The sequence below is a fragment of the Pelobates fuscus genome, chromosome 1, assembly GCF_036172605.1.
Source record: "Pelobates fuscus isolate aPelFus1 chromosome 1, aPelFus1.pri, whole genome shotgun sequence".
Classification (NCBI taxonomy): domain Eukaryota; kingdom Metazoa; phylum Chordata; class Amphibia; order Anura; family Pelobatidae; genus Pelobates; species Pelobates fuscus.
Window position 1 is genome coordinate 68,039,988 of NC_086317.1, and position 25,987 is coordinate 68,065,974.

General features: G+C 37.9%; 1 protein-coding gene across 2 annotated transcripts in view; it reads left to right on the top strand.

Annotated features, from left to right (window-relative positions):
• The window catches only part of LIMK1 (LIM domain kinase 1), an 82,338-nt gene that overhangs the window by 51,206 nt on the left and 5,145 nt on the right, over positions 1 to 25,987 (top strand). For both annotated transcript variants that reach the window (XM_063449509.1, XM_063449518.1), the window contains 10 exons: positions 11,425 to 11,563; positions 13,257 to 13,366; positions 14,500 to 14,670; positions 16,487 to 16,592; positions 16,675 to 16,799; positions 20,606 to 20,789; positions 21,185 to 21,271; positions 22,247 to 22,378; positions 24,092 to 24,151; positions 25,610 to 25,675. In XM_063449509.1, coding sequence (XP_063305579.1) covers positions 11,425 to 11,563; positions 13,257 to 13,366; positions 14,500 to 14,670; positions 16,487 to 16,592; positions 16,675 to 16,799; positions 20,606 to 20,789; positions 21,185 to 21,271; positions 22,247 to 22,378; positions 24,092 to 24,151; positions 25,610 to 25,675 — 1,180 coding nt within the window. The remainder of the gene's footprint in view (positions 1 to 11,424; positions 11,564 to 13,256; positions 13,367 to 14,499; positions 14,671 to 16,486; positions 16,593 to 16,674; positions 16,800 to 20,605; positions 20,790 to 21,184; positions 21,272 to 22,246; positions 22,379 to 24,091; positions 24,152 to 25,609; positions 25,676 to 25,987) is intronic.

Sequence of the window (25,987 nt, forward strand, 5' to 3'; positions counted from 1 at the left end):
TGCATGTGGTATTTAAGGGGTCAAAGTTAACCATTAATTACATTGCTTCCTTTGATAAGAATATCTTAATGCTGGTCTTTAGGAAGGAGACTATAGTACTGCCATCTCCAAGATTATTTAGCATGAACACAAATTATTCTGTTTGGAACACTTTAAAGCCACTCATTTTCTGGAAAAGCATGGTAGGAATTGTAGTCCTTAGAAGGTATATTCTTTACTTTTTATCTTTGCAAAACACAGGATTGTTAGACTTGTCTGTCCGTGTGTGAGTTACCTTGGTAACTCCTATCATTTAAAGGAACACCCTTGAAGTTGTCATGGTGGCAGAAATGTCCAGGCACCATCATACTATTAGGCGTTATATCATTCTGCAACTATTTAACTCAGATCCTCCAGCATCTATCCTCTGCCACACAGTTTTCTTCCTGTTTCTACGTACTATATGTATCTATATGAGCTGCCATTGATCCTCTCAGTCCATCACACACTGCCTGGATAAGCTATCCTCATATTATGGAGCCGGGGAGGAGCAATGTTGGATGCCACTTCCTAAACTTTAGGGTTAAGCCATTGCAAAATGGGTTAACCTCTGAAGGTAAGCTGTTTTGGAGGGAGACATGTTTGACCTCATACCAACTTCAATGACCTGAAGTTGTTACAGGGTGGAAGTGTTCCTTTAAATTCTATCGTTATCTCTAGATTAGAATGTTTGCACAAACTCACTGCAGTTCCACTTCTATAGACTATAAGGAAGTGAGAACATTTCCATTCTCTTGGGTTCCGTGCCTCACTACAGTCATACATGTATCTACAGCTTGCTGAACGTGTAGACCAGGTTGGTTTCTTATGATGTATTATTACATCATTGGTCCTTAACCCCTTAAAGACACATGACATGTGTGACATGACATGAATCCCTTTTTACTCCAGAAGTTTGGTCCTTAAGGGGTTAAAGTGACACTATAGTCGCCAGAACAACTACAACTTATTGTTATTGCTCTGGTGAGTTCATTCCCTTCAGACTTTTTACAGTAAACACTGTCTTTTCAGAGAAAATGCAGTGTTTACATTACAGCCTAGGGATACTTCCACTGTTTACTCCTCATATGGCTTCTAGAGGTGCTTCCTGGGGCCGTGCTGCACAGTGTGCAGCACTCACAGTCAATGTCTCCACCCTCTGCATGGATTAATTAATTCAATGCATCTCTATGAGGAGATGTTGATTGACCACGACTGTGTTTGGCTTGTGCTGGCTCTGCCCCTAATCTGATCCCGTGACAAGCTCAGCCAATCCAATGCCTTTCTATGGGAAAGCATTGTGATTGGCTAAGATCACCACTTCTTGTCAAATATTTTTTATTGAAAGGTTTTCATTTTTAACAAAAATCATCATTGTAAAACAATGATATATGTGGAATAAAGAATAAGAATACATATAAATAAAACAAACAAAAAGAAATAGGGGTACAAATATCTGTCCATTATAAAGCTGATTAACTAAAAATATATAGCACGTGCGCTCCACAAATAATTAGAGGAAACAAACGTTCCTATAAAAGATATATATACCATTAATAAAAAATACCAGCTAAAACAATGGAAAATAATTAGATATATTAAATAACTCTTAGGTGGGACATATAACACAATAAATTAACAATGTATCCAATTCTAACATTGGTCCATAACATATACTTCTCAAATATGGATATACAAAGAACAAATGGGATACGGCTTTGCCAAATCTAAATAGGGAACATAAAAGTATACAAAGTGCAATACAGTAAATAATAAATTAATCGTGCGCCATAGTTGGAATACACTCACAGAATGGAGACGTATAAACACACTCAAGGGTGCCTCCCCCGATGTTGTGGGTGGCTAAAATGCTTCACTTTCCACTGGAATTCCAAGCGAACTAAATATAGAGTAAAAACTCCCACAGGAATAGGTTGGAAAAAATTAATCAGTAATTTATTACAAAAAGAGCAAATAGCATTAGCTCAGAAATATAAAATTAGAGGAACATAGGTCCTACGCGTTTCGTTCCTTTAGAGATGGAACTTCCTCAGGGACCAAATCCCACTAATACAGCAATAAAACAACAATCACAAAATATCTACTATACTTCTCAAACAAAAACTGCAACAGTTTCGATTAATACAGAAGCAGCATGTTTCCGTCCAAAGGGAAAGTAAATGTGAACACAGAGGGGGTTGAGCAACTAAATGTGTCAAACCTTGGTGAGAAACCCTTTTATAGCATTGCATGTAAATTGTATAAACATTGTAGGTAATGTAAGGTACTGGATAAATACCCCTCTCTAAGAGAAAAAATATTAAATAAATATACAAAAACAGTAATAATATTTGTATTGAAAAGTATAAAAAAAAAATATAATAAAAACGTGCAAAAAAATATGAAAAATCCAAAAGTTCAAAAGGTAACCGCTGATATAACAGATGCAAAAGTACCTGACCTCAGGGGGCTCCCCAAAAAACCAAGGTGACGATCCAGATGATTCAAAAAAAGAAACAGCAGCTCTAAGATCAAAATGTGGTTATAAAAAACTGCCTGACTTGTTAATGAATGGTAGAACACATAGGATCTCAATGAAGGCAGTCACACAGGCAGTAAACCGTAGATATACCGTATTTATCGGCGTATAACACGCACCTCATTTTAAGAAGGAAATTTCAGGGAATTTCCCCCCCTCCCATAGTATTCTCCCCCCCTCCCATAGTGTTCCCCCCCTCATCCCATAGTGTCCCCCCCCCCTTTCCATAGTATTCTCCCCCCCATAGTATTCACCCCCTCCCATAATGTCCCCCCCCTCATCCCATAGTGTTCTCCCCCCCTCCCATAGTGTCCCCCCTCCCCTTGTCCCATAGTGCACTTTCCCTCCCCTTGTCCCATAAGTACTTACCTGTCTTGAAGCGTGGGCCGGCTTCACAGCGCGCACCGCGGTACAGGAACTTCAATTTCAGGTTCCGGTTTCCGGCGGGACTGAAAGGAAGTGTGCACACTAAGCACATTCAAGTTCCAGTACCGCGGTGCGCGCTGAACACCGGCCCACGCTTCAAGACAGGTAAGTAAACCTTCACATTCGCTCCATAAGACGCACAGACATTTCCCCTCACTTTCAGTGGGGAAAAAAGTGCGTCTTATGGAGCGAAAAATACGGTATATAGGCGTATAACACGCACACATAATTTGCCCCCTATTTTCAGGGAGAAAAAGTGCGTGTTATACGCCGATAAATACGAATGGATATCAGCACGCCAGACAATCAATATAAACAGATAACAGAGAGGAGAAAGGCACTGCGTCTACGCGCGTTTCGTTCTGTTCACAGGACTTTCGTCACCTTGGTTTTTTGGGGGCCCCCCTGAGGTCAGGTACTTTTACATCTGTTATATCAGCGGTTACCTTTTGAATTTTGGGATTTTTTATATTTTTTTGCACGTTTTTATTATATTTTTTTATACTTTTTAATACAAATATTACTGTTGTTTTTGTATATTTATTTGATACTTTTACTCTTAGAGAGGGGTATTTATCCAGTATCTTACATTACCTACAGTTTTTATACAATTTACATGCAATGCTATAAAAGGGTTTCTCACTAATGCCTCGTTTCCACTGAGCGGATCGGTTCGGTTCGATACAGTACGGTTCACTATTTTGGGTGTTTCCATTATGAAAGTGGTCCATATAAGCGAACCGTACCGATCCATTCAGGGTCCTGCTTCTGATGTACGGCCATAGAAAATGGAACGGTTCGGTTAGGGCGGAGCTAATATACAATCCATTGATTGGTTGACAGGAAGAGCATTTTTTCTAAACCCCGCATGTCCCTGAAGGTCTGACTTGCAGTGGAAACGCTCACCAGAATGGGCTGGTCCATTCTAAACCTTCCAAACTGTACCGACCCGAACCGATCCGCTCAGTGGAAACGAGGCATTAGTTAATGATTCTGTTGTGTTTGATGGCAATCTGAGGTGCATCTCATGGCACTTATTCTCTAAGGTTAATGTTAATGTTGAGTTCCCCACTTCTGATGATGTCAGCCAAGCAGGCAGATTAGGGGCAGAGCCAGCAAGAGCAGACTGGAATAAAGGTAATATTTTGCTATATGTATGGGGCAGGGGGGATAGATGGTGTTTTTAAAACTATAGGGTCAGGAATACATGTTTAACTTAACTTAAAATGTTCCTCGGTTAGAGTTCCATAGTAATGCTATATTTGTTACTGTTAATTTAAATAGTAGAATGAACTAAATAGCAATCAAATAGCAACTAAATAGCAATAATTCCATATTTTGAAGTATATTATATTTGTAAATGTGAATGTTTAATGGTAAAAAATTTAACTTTCACTTCTACACTTTATCAGACATGATGCTGTTCACTTAGAATGTATTATTTATCAGATCTATGTAAAAAGATTATATAACTGTAATAGTTATGAATAATACATAAAATGGGAAATGGGATGAGCTGAGGCTGTTTTTCTTTTCATCCTACCTTACTTTAGAAATGGTGCTTGAGGGCATATTCTCAAAGTGCATCTGTCATTCCTAATATGATTAACATAACTTTTTTTTTTACACATTTGTGGTTTTTTTTTTCCTCTGGTTTCTGGCACATATTTTATTTGAGTCTATTTATTATGGTATTTCCACCAAAATATGTATTACTGTGCCTCTACCAACATTTTATTTTCCCTATTACATTTTGTTTCACATACCTATATATACATACAAAAAGAGTGCAGAGGTGTGCCTTTTCATTCTGACTAATGTTTCCACTGAGGTCAGATAGGTAACTTTTCTGTACACTTAAGTAGCTTTTATGTTTTTTTTATGTTTGTTTTTTTAGTATAAAATATTCTTCAAATTGCAGGTACACATTTATCTTAGTTCGTGACAGTAATCAATGGTAATGGCAATCGTCACGAAAAAAAAAAAAGCAAAATATTCGTACGAGAAATACAAAGTGTTGGAAAATACGGGTTATTTGTGCATACTACACAGAAGGTATAAAAAAGTGAAAGTGACACATTTAATATGTAACTCCAAAAGGTTTTTTTTTAGCTGCGCTCTATTACCATGTTTATGGCCTGGTGTTGGCATAGCAAGCCAACCCATAAATGACCTGTATAACATAGCACAATGAATGGAGCACACATCATTTAGGAGATATTTTCTTCTGTAACAGAACAGACAGGCCTTCTAGGCGCGTGTCGTGAACCAACACAAACGTACCTAAACTCCTAGGTTTCCCCCTTACGGGGGGGCAGCGATCTAAAGATTTCTTTAATTCTTTTCTGTCCTGATGATCCTCAGTGACGTATACTCATACTTTGCATTCCTTATAATTAAGAATATAAAACATAGATTTACAGCGATAAAACTGACAGCAATATGTGTAGTAAGCCGTGTAAATTGTGACGATATTGCAGAACTGCATCAGACTCTAGGGAGGAAAGGTGAACGATCATGAGTCACTCAAACAAGCTTCCTTTGCATCACACCAGGAAAGAACCACATGGCAGGACTAAGTTATTTATAATAATTCATTGACACAGATAATCAAGGTCTGTGGGTGTATATGCAAGAGCCTTCTCACAATCATCGACACCATGAATTACATTTTTAAATGCAATTCACACCCTAAAAAATGGAATTTAATTTTATATGTGAATTAATGCCATCTAGTGACTGATATCAAGATCTGCAGCCAATGCATTTGTTGAGGAATTAAAACTTACCTTATATATTTGCCTAAAATAGTGGGTTTTAAAGAATTTCTAAAGGACCGACATTCCATAAAACAGGCGTAGTTCTAGCAAAGTCCAGGGTGTAGTCGAGAATGAGGATAGACATGTCATTGGTATAGGCATGGTAGTTACTTTCAGATTAACTTGTACAGCGCAACAGAATTTTTGGGCGCTGTATAAATAATAAAATAATAATAATATATAGATTACACAGTAATAGTGAAGCATCCATGTGATCGCTAGGAATTCAAATGTAATTCTTACTGGCAGAAGAGACCAGTTTAAATCTGGTAAAGAGCAAGGAGAGGAAAGTGTGAGATTAGATGATCCAAAATGATCCGAGCAGAAGCATTTGTTATGGTTTAAAAAGGGATGATCTGAACATTAAGAGCAATTGATAGGAGGATGCACTACTTTCAAAGAGGCAAATATAAACTGTATTTAAACAGGCACACGTGTATAGTACCAGCTGGGCATGATATTAGCAAAGTACTGTAAACAATTGTATATTTTGGTTTATGATGACTTTAAAGCATCACACAGTTCCTGCAGATATTTAATATTGCACAAATTATGTTTCACCCAACCCAAAGGTGCTCTATTAGATTAAGAACTGGGGACAGTGCAAGTCCCTTTAAAGTTTAAACGGGGGTCTTTATTATGTTTTCTAAATTAACTCTTGCTCTGATGTGTGCTTTGTAACATGGAATAACGTTTGGGTTGGGTAGACAGTGGCCATAAAGATATTCAGAAGACATACCACTCAAATGCCCTGGAATTAATGGGACATTTTTGGCGTGTTTACTGCTGGGATTTTCTGGGAACACCAGGGAAACATCTTTAATTAATTAATTTCAAGGGCACCATTCAATGCACTTATGTTTAGTTTTTTTGCTAACTCAGGGCGTCTCTGCCCATACAAGAACACTTTAACAGTGCGATGTGCATGGGAAACTACAAGGGGGTGGCCAGAGTACCTGCTGGTCTTCAACTTCCTCTCCCTCACATGGCTGTTTCTCACAACTTCTCCCAAGCACAGGATGGTTTTGTTGATTATACAGTTCTCTGTAAACACTGGAAATGGAAATTTTAACTCTTAAATCAGAATGCAAAAGTATGTCCACATGGTGTTTCTACTGGGTCAAGTTGGTACAGAAATAAGGGGAGATTTATCAAAGTATTCTGTTCTAAATAATGGTGCAAAACTGTAACAGGATGAGTCACAAATGCAATGTGCCTGTTGGTTACACTGGTTTCCATGGTGATTGCACCACATTTAGTACTTTAGCACAGAACACAATAAAGTTCCCCAATTCTATTGGTGAGGCCCAGATAAAGTACCTAGAACATTTTTTTAAATTATGGACTTTTAATTTGCCCAGGACACTGGAGACCACCTCCTGGCCCAAGAACAGTATAACCTACATGTTTTATTATAGTATAATCGAAGATTGCATCGTTGGGATAATTATAGAATAGAACAATCAGAATTTAAGCATCATCAAATTCTTGAGATACTTTTCTGTGAGATAGCATAGCTGTAATGGTACTTGCCAAATAGTTTTGTACATCTATTATCAGTTGTAACAGTGTATAATCTTTACTTCTTTCTTCATTGCCTTGAATATATAGATCTATAGGGCTGTTTATATTTGAAGATTTGGGAATTAAGATTTAGTAAATCTCATGAGAGACCAGTGAAAGATGGGCAAAAATGGTAAAATTACATACAGTATAAGGTGGAGTATCTTCTTATTAAAACAGATGGTAATAGTTAATATTCCTAGAGATAAAACAGAATAAAACACATAATAGTGCAATATTGTCTGTATAATATTTAAAGTGCAGAAAATGGGTGGAATATCACTCACAAAAAGAGAGCCTTTGGATTAGGCTCAATATTCCAGCGTTGTGGGATATCTAGGTTCCCACTACCTTCTTTATACTGCAAAGAGGTTTCAAGTAGTCAAATGTCCTCTCAAAGGTAAGTATAGGTGTAAAGTGCTTGATTGAAAGTGCACAAGTAGTAGTAAGTAAAAGTATAAAAAAACAAGACCTTACAGTAATGAAGGTAAATTGTAGAAATTGTTCTTGATGATGCAAAACACGTTTCGCCTTGTTTAGAGGCTTCCTCAGTTGCTATTAAGTTGCTGTCTGCGAATATCCATTTAAATAGTCCATAATTCGCGATTCTTTGATGACCCCATCTCGTGCGTTCGAACGGCACTTCTGCTTCCGGGTTTTGCGTTCCATCGGTGGAACGCATGTATCACAACTCTATATCCTGTATGGTGGAACGCATCTTTGTGTTCCACTTCGCTCGTCCGGTATATCAGTCTCTCATATAACATGTAGCAGGTATATCAAGGGAATTAGACAAAAATGGCTTAAAATCTTTAGTATAGCAATATTAAAAAATACTAATAATACAAATGCAAATACAGTATCTGTATTTATAATTAAAAAAAAAGATAATTGAAAGAAGTTATCATATAGTTACTATTAAAACTATAAATAAAAATATCCTAATATGGTATATCCAAAAATGATTGCTTATAAATAGTTAATCAGTTATGTATAATAAAATATTAGATATCAAAAAGAAATGCATGCACATAGTCCTATATTTAATGATAGGAGGTAGAATAATCGTAAATCAATAAAAAATTAATAATAAAAAAAAGGAATATATTATATAAAAAATATTACCTTAAAAATATTTGATTAAAAATGGCAAACCTCAAAATCCGAGTTTAAGCCATGAGGGATTAAGGTTTTCAAATTATAAATAAAGTGCATTTCTTCTTTACCCAATATTTTAATATAATTACCCCCTCTCCAGTATCGTTTTACTTCCTTTATTGCACAAAAAAACAGATTCTTTGGATTCTGGTTGTGAGTCTCTTTAAAATGTAAGGATACGCTGTGAGTTTCTAAACCATTTTTAATGTTACGAATATGTTCAGCGATCCTAACCTTTAAAGGTCTAATGGTCCTCCCTACATATATCAAATTACAAGGGCATTTTAAAATATATATGTGAAAATGACAGAAAAAAACCTGTCAAATTATTACGGGTGCGTCACAATCTAAAACACTAAATATGGATGATATAAAAGATAATCCTACACAGGAGGAGGTTTTAAAACATGAACATATGTCTAAGGTTCGATTTTGATGAATGGGAAGAAAGGGGTGAATGTGTATATTATAGCGAAGGGAAAACATTTTTTCAAAAAAAGAAAGTGTTGAAAGCACTTATGAGAGCTTTGACCGTTCCGCACAGCTTGACTTAGAACGCCAATTCTCAAGCCAGATTACACAATTCTGTTCCAATCGGGGTATCACTAAAAGCCAGAACTGTTACCGATCTCGGGGGACTCATTATAGATACTAACGTAGAAGCTCCAGGCAAGCCTCGCATTTTGGACTTATTGCTTCTTTGAAAATGTTGTCTTTTAGCTTCCGGCTGTCTCTTTGGCTATATCCTAGACCTGTATGTAACAGAATATAGTGCTCTCTCGTAGGGGAATTCACAACTGTGTAAATGTATTTTATATAGGCAAATAAAAATTATATATAGCTTAGTATTGGTGGAAGGAAGCTATAATTATGTTCAGATGTCAAAAATGTATGTGTACTGATAGAATATTTTGTGCACTTAGCTCCCAGAATTTAGCCCCGATGAAATATGTTTCTTCTTGGGGTTGGTGGGTAATATTGAACCTTTTATATCACTTAATAATTTACCAAAAACCAAGTACATGGTACATAAAATAGATTGGAACAGTACCAAAATATTTATTTTACACAAGTCAATTTCTTTTTTTTTTAATTTGACAATTTTTATTGGCAAACCACCAAGGTACAACCCATTGTGTCTCAATATGTATCAGTTTAACATGACAAATCAGAATGATACATACACAGAACACAGATCATATATTAATGTGCCTATGTTCTCGGTGAGACAAACATTTTTCATTCATCAACAAAATGAACAAAATGAAAGTAACAGGAAAGAAAAATTTACTCTGCATCGTGTGAACCCACATTATCGACTGGGTGACCCCACTGTGACCACTTCCCTCTCTCAGTACCCAACCCCCTCCCCCCCTTTTTTTTACCCTAGTCAACTGGAACTCTTATGCTTGTCGTTGAGGGTATCTTCAAAGTCTATCCAAGTTTGCCAGTATGAAATCGTTTTCTCTCTTTGGGCGTGTGGGATCATGGAAATAGTATGATGTGTGTTGCCGGCACTTTATGTTCCCATGCTATAAGATCCAGCATAAGCAGAAGTAGCATGGTTTTTAGGGTGTAGGAGTATCGTAATCCCTGTTACTTTGGATATGAGAGATTGAACCTTGTCCCACATTCCCACCAGGCGTTGGCATGTCCACCATAAGTGGATCATAGAACCCCCTTGTTCCCCGCATCTCCAGCATAGTGGCAAATACCCAGGGAAAATGCATGCCACTCTAGCCGGGACCATGTACTAGTGTAGGATGACCTTCCTGTGGAGCTCAAGGTGGGATGCCTTGAGGGCCGTGAAGATTTCTCTCCACCTTTTTTCGTGAATGTCCTCAGAGTGAGAAGGGTTCGTGTGTATTTAAGGCTTGGTAACATATCGATAGATTTTTCCTACCAGGAAGAGCTCCCAAACACATCTTTTCAAAGTTTGACATTGGTCTCCCTGGCCCATGCTCCTCGTGTTAGATGCTAGGAGATGTTGTATTTGGATGTGGGCATAATATAGCACTCTATGTAGTTTATCAACTAGTTGTTGGAAGGTGAGTTGGACTCCCTTATCATATAGGTCTAACAGGTAATGGATTCCCGCTCGCATCCACTGAGTGATATTGAATTAAGGTATAAGGTAAAGTAATGCTGTGATTGGCAAGGCACTGGATAGTTGGTGTGGATCTAGGTGGTTATCCCTGTATCTGTCCCAACAGCTTAGCATAGCCTTAGTTGTTGGTAGTAGTTGTATATGTGGCATGTCTGCTAGTGCTCTCGGTCTCTGTGCCGCGACACAAGTTAATTTCAAAAGATATTTGCTGTGCCTTTAAGACATGTTGGTGGGAGTTTAACTGATTTCCATTTATTGGCATATTTCTACTTATAATGATGTGTTTCCTTGTTATCAAATTATGTTCACATACCTGATGACTTACACTATCTCTCGCTATGTATATTTATACACTCACACAGACACACACATGCCATATTCCGTTTCACATGTTAAATAATGCCTGTAAAGGAACTTCATTATCCTGAAAGCTTGCAATCACCACTCTCAGCTAATGAATGCAAGGATCCCTCTTGCATAATTTTTTTAAAATTTTACATATGATCCACACACACAAATGTACATTTCTGTGCTCCTATAAACGGTTATATGTTTGGCAAACAAAGGGTCCCTGTATCTAAAAGTACAAAAGGAACCCTCTAACATTACAAATACATTTATTTATTTTGAATGTTAAAGTGTTCTTTTAGTAGAAATGCAAACACAACATTTGGGTAATAGGCAGTTTGGCTAGTGAATTCTTCTAGTTGGCAATAATTGCTAGATATGTAGATGTGTAATATCTTAATAATAAGTATTATTATTTAATGTCTTCTTCTGTCTATTCCTTTCAGATGCAGCGATTGTGGATTGTCCCTGTCACATCGATACTATGAGAAGGATGGGAGACTGTTCTGTAAGAAGCACTATTGGGCACGGTTTGGGGGTATGTGCCATGGTTGTTCCGAGCACATTACCAAGGGGCTGGTTATGGTAAGTATAGGGTAGTAGACAATGGTGAGACTAACATACAGAGGGCCCTGGTGCAAAAATATGTTTCCTCCTCCTATTGCAAGGGTGGCCGAAAGGTAGAAATCCCCATCTGTCATACGTCTCCGACAATGCTCTGACAGCTGGAGATCTCCCATTTTCTCATGCTTGCAGGGTTGTATTTAGCACTGAGCAGTGTTTGTGTGTTTGAATGTAGCAAGCTTTGATATGGAGTGTTTGTGAATGTAGGGGTGTGTTTGTTTGCAGTCTTGGCGTTCAATTGTAAGCATTAATTTGTGTGTAGTCTTGGTTTTAAATGCAGTGGTGTATTTATATATACTTTTGGTGTTTAATACAGAGCTGTGTTTCTATGCAGTGTTGATGTTTGAATGCAGGAGTGTGTTTGTATGTAGTGTTGATGTTTGAATGCAGAGGTGTATTTGTGTGCAGTGTTGGCATTTGAATGCTGACCTGCATGCACATATACATATAAACTGCCACACACACTGTGATACACATACACACACTGACATACATGAAGAAACACATATACACACACTGATACACAGATATACACACATTCACACACGGATACACATTGAGATGCACAAATAAACATACTGACAGCGCAGATACACACTGACACACACACATACATACAAACATACAGATACACACTGACATTATACAGATATAGGCTGACAACATATAGATACACAGATGTCACTTCTTCTCAGCCGTCTGCCAATAAGAAAGGGGCCCGGTCACCCTATTAAAGCACCACACCGGACTCCTGCTGGCAAGTGCCCACTGGGTGGTCCTAAGTACATGGGCCACTTGGTAGACCCCCTTCAGTGTGTGGACCCAGGTGCAGGAGCACCGGCTGCACCAGCCATAGTTCCACCACTGGTAGTAGGTACCTGGCTCATTATAAAATATTTTTAGTTAAACGTGAATCTGTCACATACTTTATAATTTGCTATTTGTACAAAACTATATAGGTAAAATAAATTATCCTATTTTCTAGTTACTGAAGGCTATTTTTGCATTTTTTCTAAAAACAGGGACTTTGCTAGAGGGGTTGACAGGGGTTAGGCTGGAGCTGACATGGGCTAGAGCCCTGAGTGGGGTCCTAATAAAAACGCAAGCATAATTTGTAACAATTGCAATGTTAGCCGTGGATAATCTGTAATACTGAGAGAGAAATAACACCTCTATTTACATAATTTGTGATAGTTCGACTTTAAAGCACCATATTTGGAGTTAATTATACAGCACAGTGTAGGGTATTGATGTGGATGTCAATATATGTGGTAGGGGCCGTATTATTCACCCTTGAGCTGAAGAAACTGGTGTTTTTGCCACCTAGCAATGTGCCTGCTTAACAAACCAGCCTAACAAACCAGATCCTATATCTCAATACAATATAATGCACGCTTGTTTGATGGTGGCAAGACGGGCATAGATTATTTTTGGGACCAGATTGTGATTAGGACATTTAAAATCATTGATTAAATGAGTTGATGTTTGAAACGCTATTAGTTTCCTCAACGTTTTAGTGGAGGACAGCTTTTAGAAACGTTAAGGCTCTATAACAGTGACTTATAAATACATGGTATGGGTTTTGTTTCTAAATTATTATTTTTTATTTTTTTTTATCTCAGTGATGTCTTTTTTTTTCTTTTTTCTTTTTTAGGTAGCAGGAGAACACAAATATCACCCAGAGTGTTTCCTGTGCTCCCGCTGTGCAGCTTTTATAGGAGATGGAGAAACGTACGCTCTGGTGGAGAGGTCCAAGCTGTATTGGTAAGCAAAAGACATAATATTTACATCCCTGACCAATGTTACACTGCATTCCACACAATTCTATGTAGGACACATATCACCATCAATTCACCAGTGCTGTGTGACCTCCCTATACAGGGAGTATAAATTCTGATATGCTATGCCTTCTGAACCCATTACATTTCAGTTCGGTGGCAGCATTATATGGTTTACATATCATCCAATACAATATGTATTCAGATATAAAGATCTCTGCACTGCAGAACGTGCAGTCATTCATAACACTTCCTTTCCATGTTCCAGAAGCCTTTCACCATCATGAGCATCTTTTTAAATAGTAGCAAAATAATCTTAGATGAAATAAACATGAATTGCAGGTTGTTGTTTTTTTTTTTTTTTTATCTATTTTTGGCCATGCTCAGATCCACATTCTCATTATTAAATTGAATTAAATTAAATTGAATCGTACACAATTTAATTTTACAAGTTGTTTAGTTGTGTGTAACTATAAATTGATTGACTGTAAAGGCTGACTAATTTGTATATACACAAAATGATGTAATCTCTTGATGTACCTAAATTACTTGTGTAACCAAAATAGCCACATTTTTTAAAAAGAGAAAAAAAATCTCCAAATCAGCCATGTTTTCAGTTACGATATGTTGACCTAAAATTTGAAATCAATTTGAAATTCACTTTGAATTCCCGGCAAGTCACACTTTAGGTTAGGGAATAAACCTGTTTGTGACCTAGCCAACGTTTGACCCATCCCATGATTAAGAGAATCATAGCTGATAAAATGTATCTTCTGGGTTTATTTTACTTAGATTGTATGGAAATGGCTCTTAGTTTCTTGGAATGAATTCCGTTGTCTACCAGAGCTGTCTGATTCTTAAGTCCTACATAACACTCACCCAACAAAAGTATTCAAAATTAATCCTCATTACGTTCATTCCATTTAGCTAATTAGAGGAGATTTAAAACTTTTGCAGAGACCGCAGCTGCCATTATTAATCAACAGTACTCGGAGAAGAAAGGAATTCGTCAATACAATGAGTCCAAAACTTATCAACGTATATTGCATGAATGCAGGATGTTCACCCAGTAAATATGCAATATTTGCTTTACCTCTTTCCCTTCTCTGTTTCCCTCAGTGGGCCATGTTATTACCAGCATGCCGTGACCCCGTCAATCGATTCACCAACGTCACGAACACCCCACACAGTCACCCTGGTTTCTCTCCCTGCTTCCGATGGCAAACGCGGTCTGTCTGTTTCCATTACGCCATCCTGTGCTGAGCACTCTCATACTGTGCGGGTTCGCGAGTGAGTATTTATTCAGATTAATAATATGCTCGGCCTGCACTAAATGGACAAATTGACTTGCAAAGCACCAGCAGATCTATATCTACTATACTGCATAATCAACAGTGATATATTCAAAACATCTGTAGCTGTCTATCAGCATTCCGCAAGTGTAAAACTCTCTAGATAAAATAACATGTGGAAAGTGGAAAGGCTTTAATCTAAAATATCTACATCACAATGACATATGGAGCTGCAAAGGTGAAGCATGTCATATGATCTTTAACATTATTTTCTACATCCAGATGTACGTGTCCGAAATATATCTTTTGCCAACTTTTAAACAATCTGAGAACTCAGTAATAGTGTGGGAAGCAATCTGATGGGAATGATTAGGTCTGATCACTTCTCGCCGAGGAATGCAAGGCAATTTTACAGGTTCACGTACACCCTAGCTCTAAGTGCAGGCACTTCGTTCTTCACATTCCTGTACTCCAGAATGATAATATATCCATGCATATTACAAAATAAATTCAAGTGCTTTCATGAACACCAATAAAGGCATATGATTTTCACAGTCTCCTCCATCACCAAACCTAAACATAACTGAAATGTATTGAAAAGTTCTGCAGCACACAGTGTAAAATAGAATTTCATAGTCCGACAATGCACTCACCATAAAATCCACTAGGTGGCACTCATATTCAAAAATATATGTGCAAAATATAGATAGCGGAACCAAGATTCAAAAACATTTAGCACTTATCTATTTTAAAAGCACTTACATGGGAAATGTCTGCCACGTTGAGATGGATCCAAAAAGAATGCAAAACTGAAAAAAATCACAAAAATAAGATGATTCTTTTTTTTTTTTTTTACCTGTAGAAGGTACTTGTTTTATCAAATTCTTTACAATCAATGTTTTCATGATTAATCTCCTTTAGCAACTTCTTGTTTGCTGTCTCGTTATCTACTGCAGGGATTCTTGTTGCTTTTTTTATTATTATATCAATAATATAATGTACCTAATATAATTAATTTCCCCTATTTTTGAATTCTCAGTTTTGCAAGTTTCTATGTAAATCTACCTGAAATATCCCATGCACGTTGCGGGAACAGAAGATGTCAGAAAGACACGTTTCGTGACAATATTGCAAACTTTTTCTTATTAAATGTGGGTTTTTTAGTTTAATTTTACGTATCTGTTACTGGCAGCCAACCATGTCTACATGTTTGCAGTTATTAAGGATGGAGTCACCAGTTGGTTGGGTCCAATATTTACATTGTGTTTTGTACACGCCAGGCTCTTAGAAGAATGGAGGTGTATAGAGACATAATGTCACAATACACAAGTCAGTAGAGCTGAGAATGACAGAGTAGTTAATCCTTCTATCGACACTGTAAACTCAACCATACTACAGCAGACACACATAAGGATACGATGTTATGTTCCTGTGGACTGTGTGTATATTGCAGTGTATGCAGAGAGGGAGCAGGGTCCGGGTGCTAATGTGTGTGCAGACACCCTAGAAGTCAGGGGGGCAGTTTCAGCTACAACCAGGCCCCTGAAAATTGCCTATTATGTTACTATGACTTTTACACACCGTGACACCCACATTTCTTGATACATGTAGCAATTGCTGTGTTTTTGTGACAGCTGTATTATCAAGGCCTTCTCTGGTGTTGCATATAGGGATCCTTAAGTATTTTTATGCGGTTTTTTGTGTGCTTTTCTTCAGGTGCATTTTTCTCTTCCCATGGATCCACCACTGCTTCTGCAAACACACTTTAACATGCCCTGTGTATTTTCTCTATTAACCCTTTCTTTCCCTTACAGGCTTGATGCTGACTGCCTGAGTCCAGATATCCATGGCTCCATCCACGTTGGAGACCGCATACTGGAGATTAATGGCACTCCTATCCGCAGCGTACCCTTGGATGAGGTAGTCACATAGCTTCTCTTTTGCCTGATTTCTCTTGCCTGTGTTCTGGATCAATGCTGACCTCCCTGATTTTGCTTTTCAGATTGATCTCTTGATACAGGAAACAGGCCGGCTCTTGCAGCTGACTATTGAACATGACCCTCACGAGGCTTCCATACTGCCTACCAGCTGCACAGAGACTGCCGTTAGACGACAGAGACCTGTGACGTAAGTAGCCAGCTGACTATACGGTTTGCATTTTGCCCATTTACTAGGAGAATGGTCTGTACCACATGGGAATATGAACTTTTATAAGAATTGTAGGGCTTTCTAAAAATGTTATTAGAGCAACTTTAAATGTGAAATGGGCATGTATTAACTAAATGAACAAATAAAAATAAATAACTCAGTAGCTTTCCTTTTGGTTATTCCCTGTACTGGTATCAAATGAGTTTTTGCTTACCTGTGCCATTACCGGGATAACCATTTACATAACAAGCTGATGCTGTCCATATATCAATTCCTTTTATGTGTTGAATTTCCTAAATTTCCATTGGTTCCATTAATGTGTCAGTAAACCTTTTTCAAAGCATTTTAATTGCTTATGCTTGACTTGTTTAACTTACGCTGCCGGGCATTTTTTTCGCAGAACTTGTAAAAGCAAGTGGTGAGTGTTGTTGAAAAGTATCAGAACGATAAGATTGTGATCAATTCAACAGTTATCACAGCTCACTGGCATACGTGGATATATGTTGATAAATATAAAGCAATGCATTGTCATCGATCTGATCTAACTGTAACTAAACATTCAGAGTGGCTCATTTATCCTCTAAGAGATAGGGACCAGGCATGGGTGGTAATAATAGTCAGGTAATTTGATAAACATGTTATGTCTGTGTGTATGTTCTAACCGCAAAGTTGCTTCCAAATCAGAAGTACATCCTGCACAATGAGAACTTGCAATCTGCTGGTTAGGATTATTCTATCAGGCAATTAAAATCAAAACTTTCACTCTGTCATTGAAGGGTTAAAAGAGACTAACATGTAAATTGCAAAGAATACAAACACTTCCTGCGTCTCATCTTCCCCAGATCAAAGGTTTATTGGTCTTTATTTGTTTCCATTAAATCCTGTTTGATGATTTAGAAATCCAAGCACAAGCTCATGGCATAATGCTGCTGTGACGTCTATTGCACCCATTTAAAGAATGAAAAGCTGCTCGATCAAGAGAAGTGAATGAAAGCTTCACATGCATCAATGACTTTCATTCATGTTTTTCTAATGAATGAAATCGCAGTGAAGGCAGCTCACTATCTACTAACCCCATTCAAGAAAATGGAATGCCGTGGTATAGCTGAGAGAGTCCAGGCAGTTTTAATATAAGTAATGGGCAAAGGAGAAAGCTCAGGTCCCTGGGAAAGAGAAGAACAGACATTAGGTTATTTTTCCTTTTCAATTAGTTCATAAAGTATTTTTTTTTTTTTTCGATTATATGTTAAATAGGTATTCCTGAAGTCTTCCTTTAAATGAGTTACAGTGAAATTAAGAACAACGTCAGTAATTAAACAACATACACCTGCAGTATACATAGACCAGGGTGACCAATAAGCAGACCCTAGCTACTGTATCACTACAACACCCCATGATACCTTAAAAGCACCCTGTCGTAGGCTTTTGTTAGATTGTTTTAGAGGGTAGTCTGCTTGTTGTAAAGGTAAACTCATTTTATGCAGAACACTGGTATGATGGAGTGTGTGCCTGTACTACACATGTCATAAGATTAATTATATTATCTTAATATTTTTAAAGAAATATGTCTCTCACATTGTATCATTATTTATTGCATCACTGCTAATGGGAACAATAACATGTACGTGCTTTGTGATGGATTATGTGCCGTCCTATAAAAAAAACATTGACTAATTAATTCTTCAGTTTCTAGCTGCACAGTCCTCTCGTTAGAAGGACAGTGAGAAGCACATTACTCACTGTAAAATGGACTTTGCTGCTCCGTGGAATGGGCGGCTCATAATCAAAGAGATAATATTCCTTAGATGCTCAATGAAGACTATGTACCTACTAGAACACAGTGCAATCCTGGAAATGTATTTCAGTGTCTGGAAGCCTCAAAATATGCCACTGCATTAGTGCACATATTTTACAATATATACAATATTTACCAACTGATTTTATATTGGACATGCTGTCCCCTTGGTAGAGGGTTTTGAGACATGTAATTTATGAGTCTGTCTCCATTTTTAATTACTTTGTCCCCTGACCCATTGGTCAGAATGTTCAGTATTACCTCATGGAATCTCAAACATACAAAATAAATTCAGTGCATCAATGTCTGTTATCATTGGCCATTTTTACATCATTATTTATAAAATAAAAAGTCTACATTCCATAAACCATCTCAGGATACTTCAGGCATGACGTAGTCTATCTACACTGTGTTTGGATATATCCCCTGGTCTCTGGCCATTACTTCAAATACCTCCACAATACTTTTGTGTCAACTCCCTATTATTACCTTTAGATTGTAAGCATGCGAGTTATCTTGCTTAGTATAGGAGTACTGTATCTGTTAGAATGCAAGCTCAAAGGCAGGGTCCTCTTCTCCTTTTGTATCTGTACGTGTTTATTATTTGTCTGAATTCCCTCTAGTTTACAACACTGCAGAATGTATTGTCACTATATAGATACCTAATAGCAATATACATGATAAACTCTGGGAACATTCACACTCATCAACATATTCCATTGGACTTGGAGTTTTAGAGTTGGAGTAATCCCTGCAGTGTGGCTGCTCAGAAGTCATGTTTTCTCTTTTTGAATATAAATATTTGTTACTGTAGATACTGCTTAAAGGAACACTATTGTCACCTAAATTACTTTAGCTAAATAAAGCAGTTTTAGTGTATAGATCATTCCCCTGCAATTTCACTGCTCAATTCACTGTCATTTAGGAGTTAAATCACTTTGTTTCTGTTTATGCAGCCCTAGCCACACCTCCCCTGGCTATGATTGACAGAGCCTGCATGAAAAAAAAAAACTGGTTTCACTTTCAAACAGATGTAATTTACCTTAAATAATTGTATCTCAATCTCTAAATTGAACTTTAATCACATACAGGAGGCTCTTGCAGGGCCTAGCAAGCTATTAACATAGCAGGGGGTAAGAAAATCTTAATTAAACAGAACTTGCAATAAAGAAAGCCTAAATAGGGCTCTCTTTACAGGAAGTGTTTATGGAAGGCTGTGCAAGTCACATGCAGGGAGGTGTAACTAGGGTTCATAAACAAAGGGATTTAACTCCTAAATGGCAGAGGATTGAGCAGTGAGGCTGCAGGGGCATGTTCTATACACCAAAACTGCTTCATTAAGCTAAAGTTGTTCAGGTGACTATAGTGTCCCTTTAAACTTGACGGCTGCAGGGAATCCTCCGTAGACCTCAATGCTGTACTCGCGCACATGCGCAAGAACACCGCAGTGACGTCGACTCCAAAGAGAACCTGCTTGATCAAGATTCAGCTAACCTTTACCTGCCCCCCCGGCTCCCGGACCCCAAGCTGCGATGTCACCATTTGCGGTATTTGCAAATTCTGCAAAGTCCCCTGACGGTGACAGTGCCGCTTTAATGTGAACAGTAAGAGGGGTGAGAGGTGAAAGGGGCCTGACTCACACTAGCTTTCATTCTAGAAGAAGAAGAATGAATAAAAGGTGTGAACTGCAATGCATCTATAAAAGAGGTTGCTGTACAATATTAACCAAAATACACCAGAGACTGGGGTAAATTAGTGTAGGAGAGACTGGGGTAAATTAGTGTAGGAGAGACTGGGATAAATTAGTGTAGGAGAGACTGGGGTAAATTAGTGTAGGGAGAGAAAAATCATGTAATAATACATCCTCACGCTAAAAAAAGCAATTTATGTAATACAAGAATGTAATTTCCATTGTGTAAAAACCTTGGTTAAATAATTTTTAGATTGATTATGTTTATGGTTTTCATAAATCTTATGTTTGTTTCCCTAGACGTAGTTGCAGTATTGACCGGTCCCCTGGATCCAGTTGTGTGGGGTCGCCTGCCTGCTCTCGCAGGGACATGTCCCGTTCTGAGTCTGTCCGTGGTGCTACTGCTTCACATCGAATATTCCGATCTTCTGACCTTATTCCTGGAGAGGTCCTGGGGAGGGGCTGCTTTGGACAGGCAATAAAGGTGAGTAATATTCAATTTTTGCAGACCAAAACCATTAAAAATAAAGTAATTTATAATCACGTAATTGAGAGCAATATTGTACACATGGTTAGTACCTTTGCCTCTCTTTCATTATGGGCTTTCTGATTGCCCAATATAGCCTGAATTACCACCAGTCTGAGCTCTTGTTGTTTACTAGTGTGTTACATGCAATGAACCACTATTATTTACCTCTGTGGTTATATCCAGTCACCTGCCTATTTCTGTGTGAGCATTCCTTCTTAGTTACGTTTCAGGTAACTGATGAGCAGGAATGCAGGTTAAACTAGCACATTCTATTCTCTTACCACGGCTGACAATAAAATCTACCAATTCAGCTCTTGGTCTCTAGTTACTAATACACTCAATGCTTGCAGGTTACCCATCGCGTGACTGGAGAAGTTATGGTGATGAAGGAGCTTATTAGATTTGACGAAGAAACTCAAATAACGTTTCTCAGAGAGGTGAGTGTTACAATGTATCACTTTGAGAGTATGTTAGAGAGATAGTAAATATATGTGGCTTGCGCAATTTACTTAAGAAAGTATAATTAGTGTAAAGCAAGTTATGATTTTCTAATAGACTTGCAACCCGGTCAGGAATACTGAAACTGTTTGCAATTCCTTGTAATTCCTCTTTTGCAATATTTCCTTGCCAACAAAAAAATAATAATGGCTGACGACTCAAAATGTAAAATCTGCACTACTAGGCAGGACTAAAAGTTATTTGTTAGCCGATTTGAGTGCAATCAATCTGTGATTATTGTCACGTAAAAATTGTCTTTCTGACTGATGCACCAACTCAGCCCAATATAGTCTTTTGCTACATGTGACTCAGAGAAACTCCACTGGTAACTGCCTCAAAACTTTAGCTTCCCTACGCACTTCCTGTAAAGAGCGATTCAATTAACAGAGCAAGAGATAACGTCTTATAAAGTAAACACACTGTGCTGTAAGATCTCATTGAAATGAAAAACATTTCATGTAGGCTGTGTGAGTCCCAGCCAGGGGATGTGTGTCTAGGGCGGCATAAATACAAATAAAAGAATTTAACTCCTAAATGGTGGAGAATATAGAAGTGAGACGGGACGGGCATGATCTATACACTAAAACTGCTTCCAAGCTAAAGTTGTTTTGGTGCTCAGAGTTTCCCATTAATATACAATAATGCCATACCCTTTCAGGATATTTAAACGTATAACTGGTCGACTTTTCCCACGTGAAATAACTGGACTAAATGCGTACTACATTGTGCTGGCATTCCTAGCTCTACCAAGTCTAGAGAGTGAATCTGAAGCTTAGAAAAACTGTTAACTTATGCTTTATAAGGCTGAGTTTTTGCCTAACTGTATTTAATTATGTTATGATGGCTCTGGAGCAGGTTATAATTGCAGCGCAAAGTTACTTTTTTTCAGCGCTTTGTGTATGTCTGTTTTCTAGGTGAAGGTGATGCGAGGTCTGGAACATCCGAATGTACTAAGGTTTATTGGAGTGCTTTATAAAGACAAACGGTTGAACTTTATCACTGAGTACATTTCGGGAGGCACCCTGCGTACGGTCATAAAGAACATGGTTAGTTTATGAATAAGTTAATTTGTCTTATGAATATGTACATAGGTTGTTACTGCTGAATCATTGACAAAATAAGGTACTTTATCATTTATTCATTTTCCTAGATGATTAGCATCTTTTTTTTTAGAATAACCGGCTAGCTCTATGACTATTGTTAGCACCTTTATATTTTTGGGGGGTTATAGCATTTGTCATTTTCTTTGTGTTCTAATTACAGTGGATTTCCACCACATGATGATTACTCTATTAAAGGCAGTAATCTTCCCCGTGTTGGTGAATAAAGGGTTAAAAACCCTTAATTTACTTACCTTAACCCAGCGCCCGTGTCCCTCGGCACTGAGTAGCAGCTCCGCCTTCTCCCCTGTCCCACAATGGACGTTAATGCGAATGTGACCTCCCCATAGGAAATCATTGAATACATGCTTTCCTATATGGAAAAATTGGACTCTGGATGTCCTCATGCAAAGTGTGAGGACATCCAGCATCAGTTACTGGACCAAAGGTCCGTTTGGATGCAGGAGGCACCTCCAGTGGCTGTCTGGGAGACACTAGAGGCAGACATAGTGCTGCAATGTACTGAAGTGGTCTGGGTGCCTATAGTGTCCCTTTAAATCTTCTTTAGGTGTCAAACTCATGTGATCCTTTGTCTACCCCACCATTTCTCTCTATCTTTGTGATCTATGAATGTTTAGTGTACAAATGTGCGTCACAGAGCTCTGCAATGTGCACTTAATATTACAGTAAATAGTTTACAGTAATTTTTTTGTGCAAATCTTTAAATGTAATATTCCTGATCATATAATTCATACATTTCACAAACTTTTATAAAATATGCTTTTATTTCAGTTACCGATATTGTCTTAAATTGCTAGTCATATTTCAGAAAAACCCACTGTTGTCCAAGAAAAAAGACAAAATACAAAACTGACCCACAAATCTCAAAGTTATTTAGAAAAGACCTTTATGATAAAGAAAATCACACTGATTGGGATACCATCCTTTCTTGTTATATATGGATGAATACACTGACCCATATCACTTACTTCAGGGTTGCTCAACCGCATTGAAAGTTTAGTACATGACACAGGCTACACAATAGACATCTTTTATATACAAAACAATAGCAATGAAAGATGCAGTGACGGAGAACACTGGTTCTGCTTATTATTTTACTAATCATTCATTGTTAGGAACTATTTCTGTGGTACCTAATCGGAGGCAGTGCTCCAGATGACAATCAATCATTTTTGTCCTCGATTTTAACTTTAAATGCTTCCTTCTGCAAAACTTTTGTTCGCATATATATATATTTCTGCCCCGTGCATTCTAAAATGTATGCTGCAGAACAAGAGGTGTCCTTGTGGGGGATGTGGGAGGTATTTACACAAACCCTTAGAAGGGCTTCTCTGTATATATTAGGGGCCAGCTCGAGGTGTAACTTTCTGGGATTTGGATTAGGCACCGCAACTGACTGATTATATTTTAGTCTCTAAAATGAATTTAGTTAATGTTACAACACCAACCGATTAATATATATTATATGGTTGGTTTCACAGGCAACATTGAAGGGGCCTCGTGAATTGGGTTGTTGTTTTTATCAAACCATTGCAAAACAGCTTCACAAAAAAATTGGGGATGGGTGCTGTAGTTTGTGGATACGTTTTTTTTTTTAGAAGAAAGACCTAATTATTGCTTCCTCATTTTATTTTACAGGATCTTGAACATCCGTGGAACAAGAGGGTTCGTTTTGCCAAAGATATCGCTGCTGGAATGGTGAGATAGGAAAATTCTTGTGTGTTCTTATGTTTGCGTCATGAAACATATAATCTAAGATACCCAAGAAGTATGGGCACCCACAGGTCTTGTTTGCAATTAAGTATTTAAAGGAACACTAGAGGGTCAGGAACACAAACACGTATTCTATAATGTTAGCCCCCCCAATGCATCTCTATAAGGATCAGTGTCTCCATGCAGAAAGTGGAGACAATGAATGTCACAGCACTGCCACAGGAAGCACCTATAGCAGCCATCTGAGGAGTATCCCTATGCTGTAATGTAACACTGCATTTTCTCTGAAAAGACAGTGTTTACTGGAAAAAGCCTGAGGGAATGATTATACCAGAACAAATACAATAAGCTGTAGTTGTTATTGTGTTAAGTGTTTATGTCATATCAATACCAATCAGGCATATCACCATCTAGACCACAATGTACATTATATATACTATAAACAATCAAAGCAACAACTTAAAAACAAAAAATAATTTACTTACTCTACACTTCCAAGCTCCCCAGATCGGAACTGGAAGAGCATAGATTCACTAGTGAACATAACTAACTCAAATTATATACAGTAAAAAACAAAGAAAAAAGTTACCTGCTCTCTCTCCCAAATCCCTATGTATAGTTAAACAAATCAAGGTTATTTAGTTACTCCAATGGACATGAGAGGAACTTACCACCTGCCACGTCAAGGCAGACCTCTAAGGTGGGTCCTACACTAACCTTTCACCTTGCTTCCTTGAGCTTCTGACAAAGATATCTCTAATGAGACAGAGGGGGGTATATTTGTATAAACCCCTACATGCTTATTAACCCTTAATAGGGAATATATGGGACATCCCATGTGTTCCCTATTAAAAGTTAGTAAGCAGGTAAAGGGTCAGAGTAGGACCCGTCTAGGGGGGTCTGCCTTGATGTTGCAGGTGGGCATTCCCTCTCATGGCCATTGGAGTAACTAAATAACCTCGATTTGTTTAACTATACATAGGGATTTGGGAAGAGCGCAGGTAGCTTATTTTCTTTGGATTTACTGTATGTATTGGGGCTGATGTGCACTATGGTCGCTGCTGCTGCTGCTGCCACCCAAGAGTAGTTGGAGTTTGAGCACAGGACTTGTTTTTTTGTATTTGTATTAACTCAAATTAGAGTTTCACTGCTATGTATCTTTTATATTACATGATGGTTAATGTGCAGTTTGTTACGTAGGGGTTTATAGGTAGTGTAGTGCAGGGTACAGGAATCAAGTCCCAGTTCTGCCCAAGATTACAACCACCAGACGGCAGAAAGGTGACCCTTGCATTATTAGCCGCTCATTATGGGGAATAATAAAATCACAGAATTAGTGCTGATTAGATAGTGAAGTAGTGCTGGTTCTTGGGGTATGTTACTTGCTCTGAGTTAAACCATTGGCTCATTTTACAGTTATAACAAACTTGTTATCAATTTCAGGCATATCTTCATTCAGTGCGAATAATCCATCGGGATTTGAACTCTCACAACTGTCTCGTACGAGAGGTAAGAGTAATCATAATGACTTCCTATTGCTGGCGAGTGAAAATAACTCAGAGTTAGAATACTGGCACATCTTCTGAAATACAGTGTATTATTGTCTGAACACTCCAATTTCTGGAAAAATAATAATGGAACTGGAAGACTGATAGCACAAACCCCTTTCAGAATAAAATGATGTCTGGCATATGACTGTAATATTGCAGCAGAAGAAATCTTTGTTGTTTTATACAGAACATTAGGTCTGATGCACTGGCTTCCCATAAGATTTAGGGCCCAATTTAAAATGTTGGTGCTTGCTTACAAATCTCTACCTAA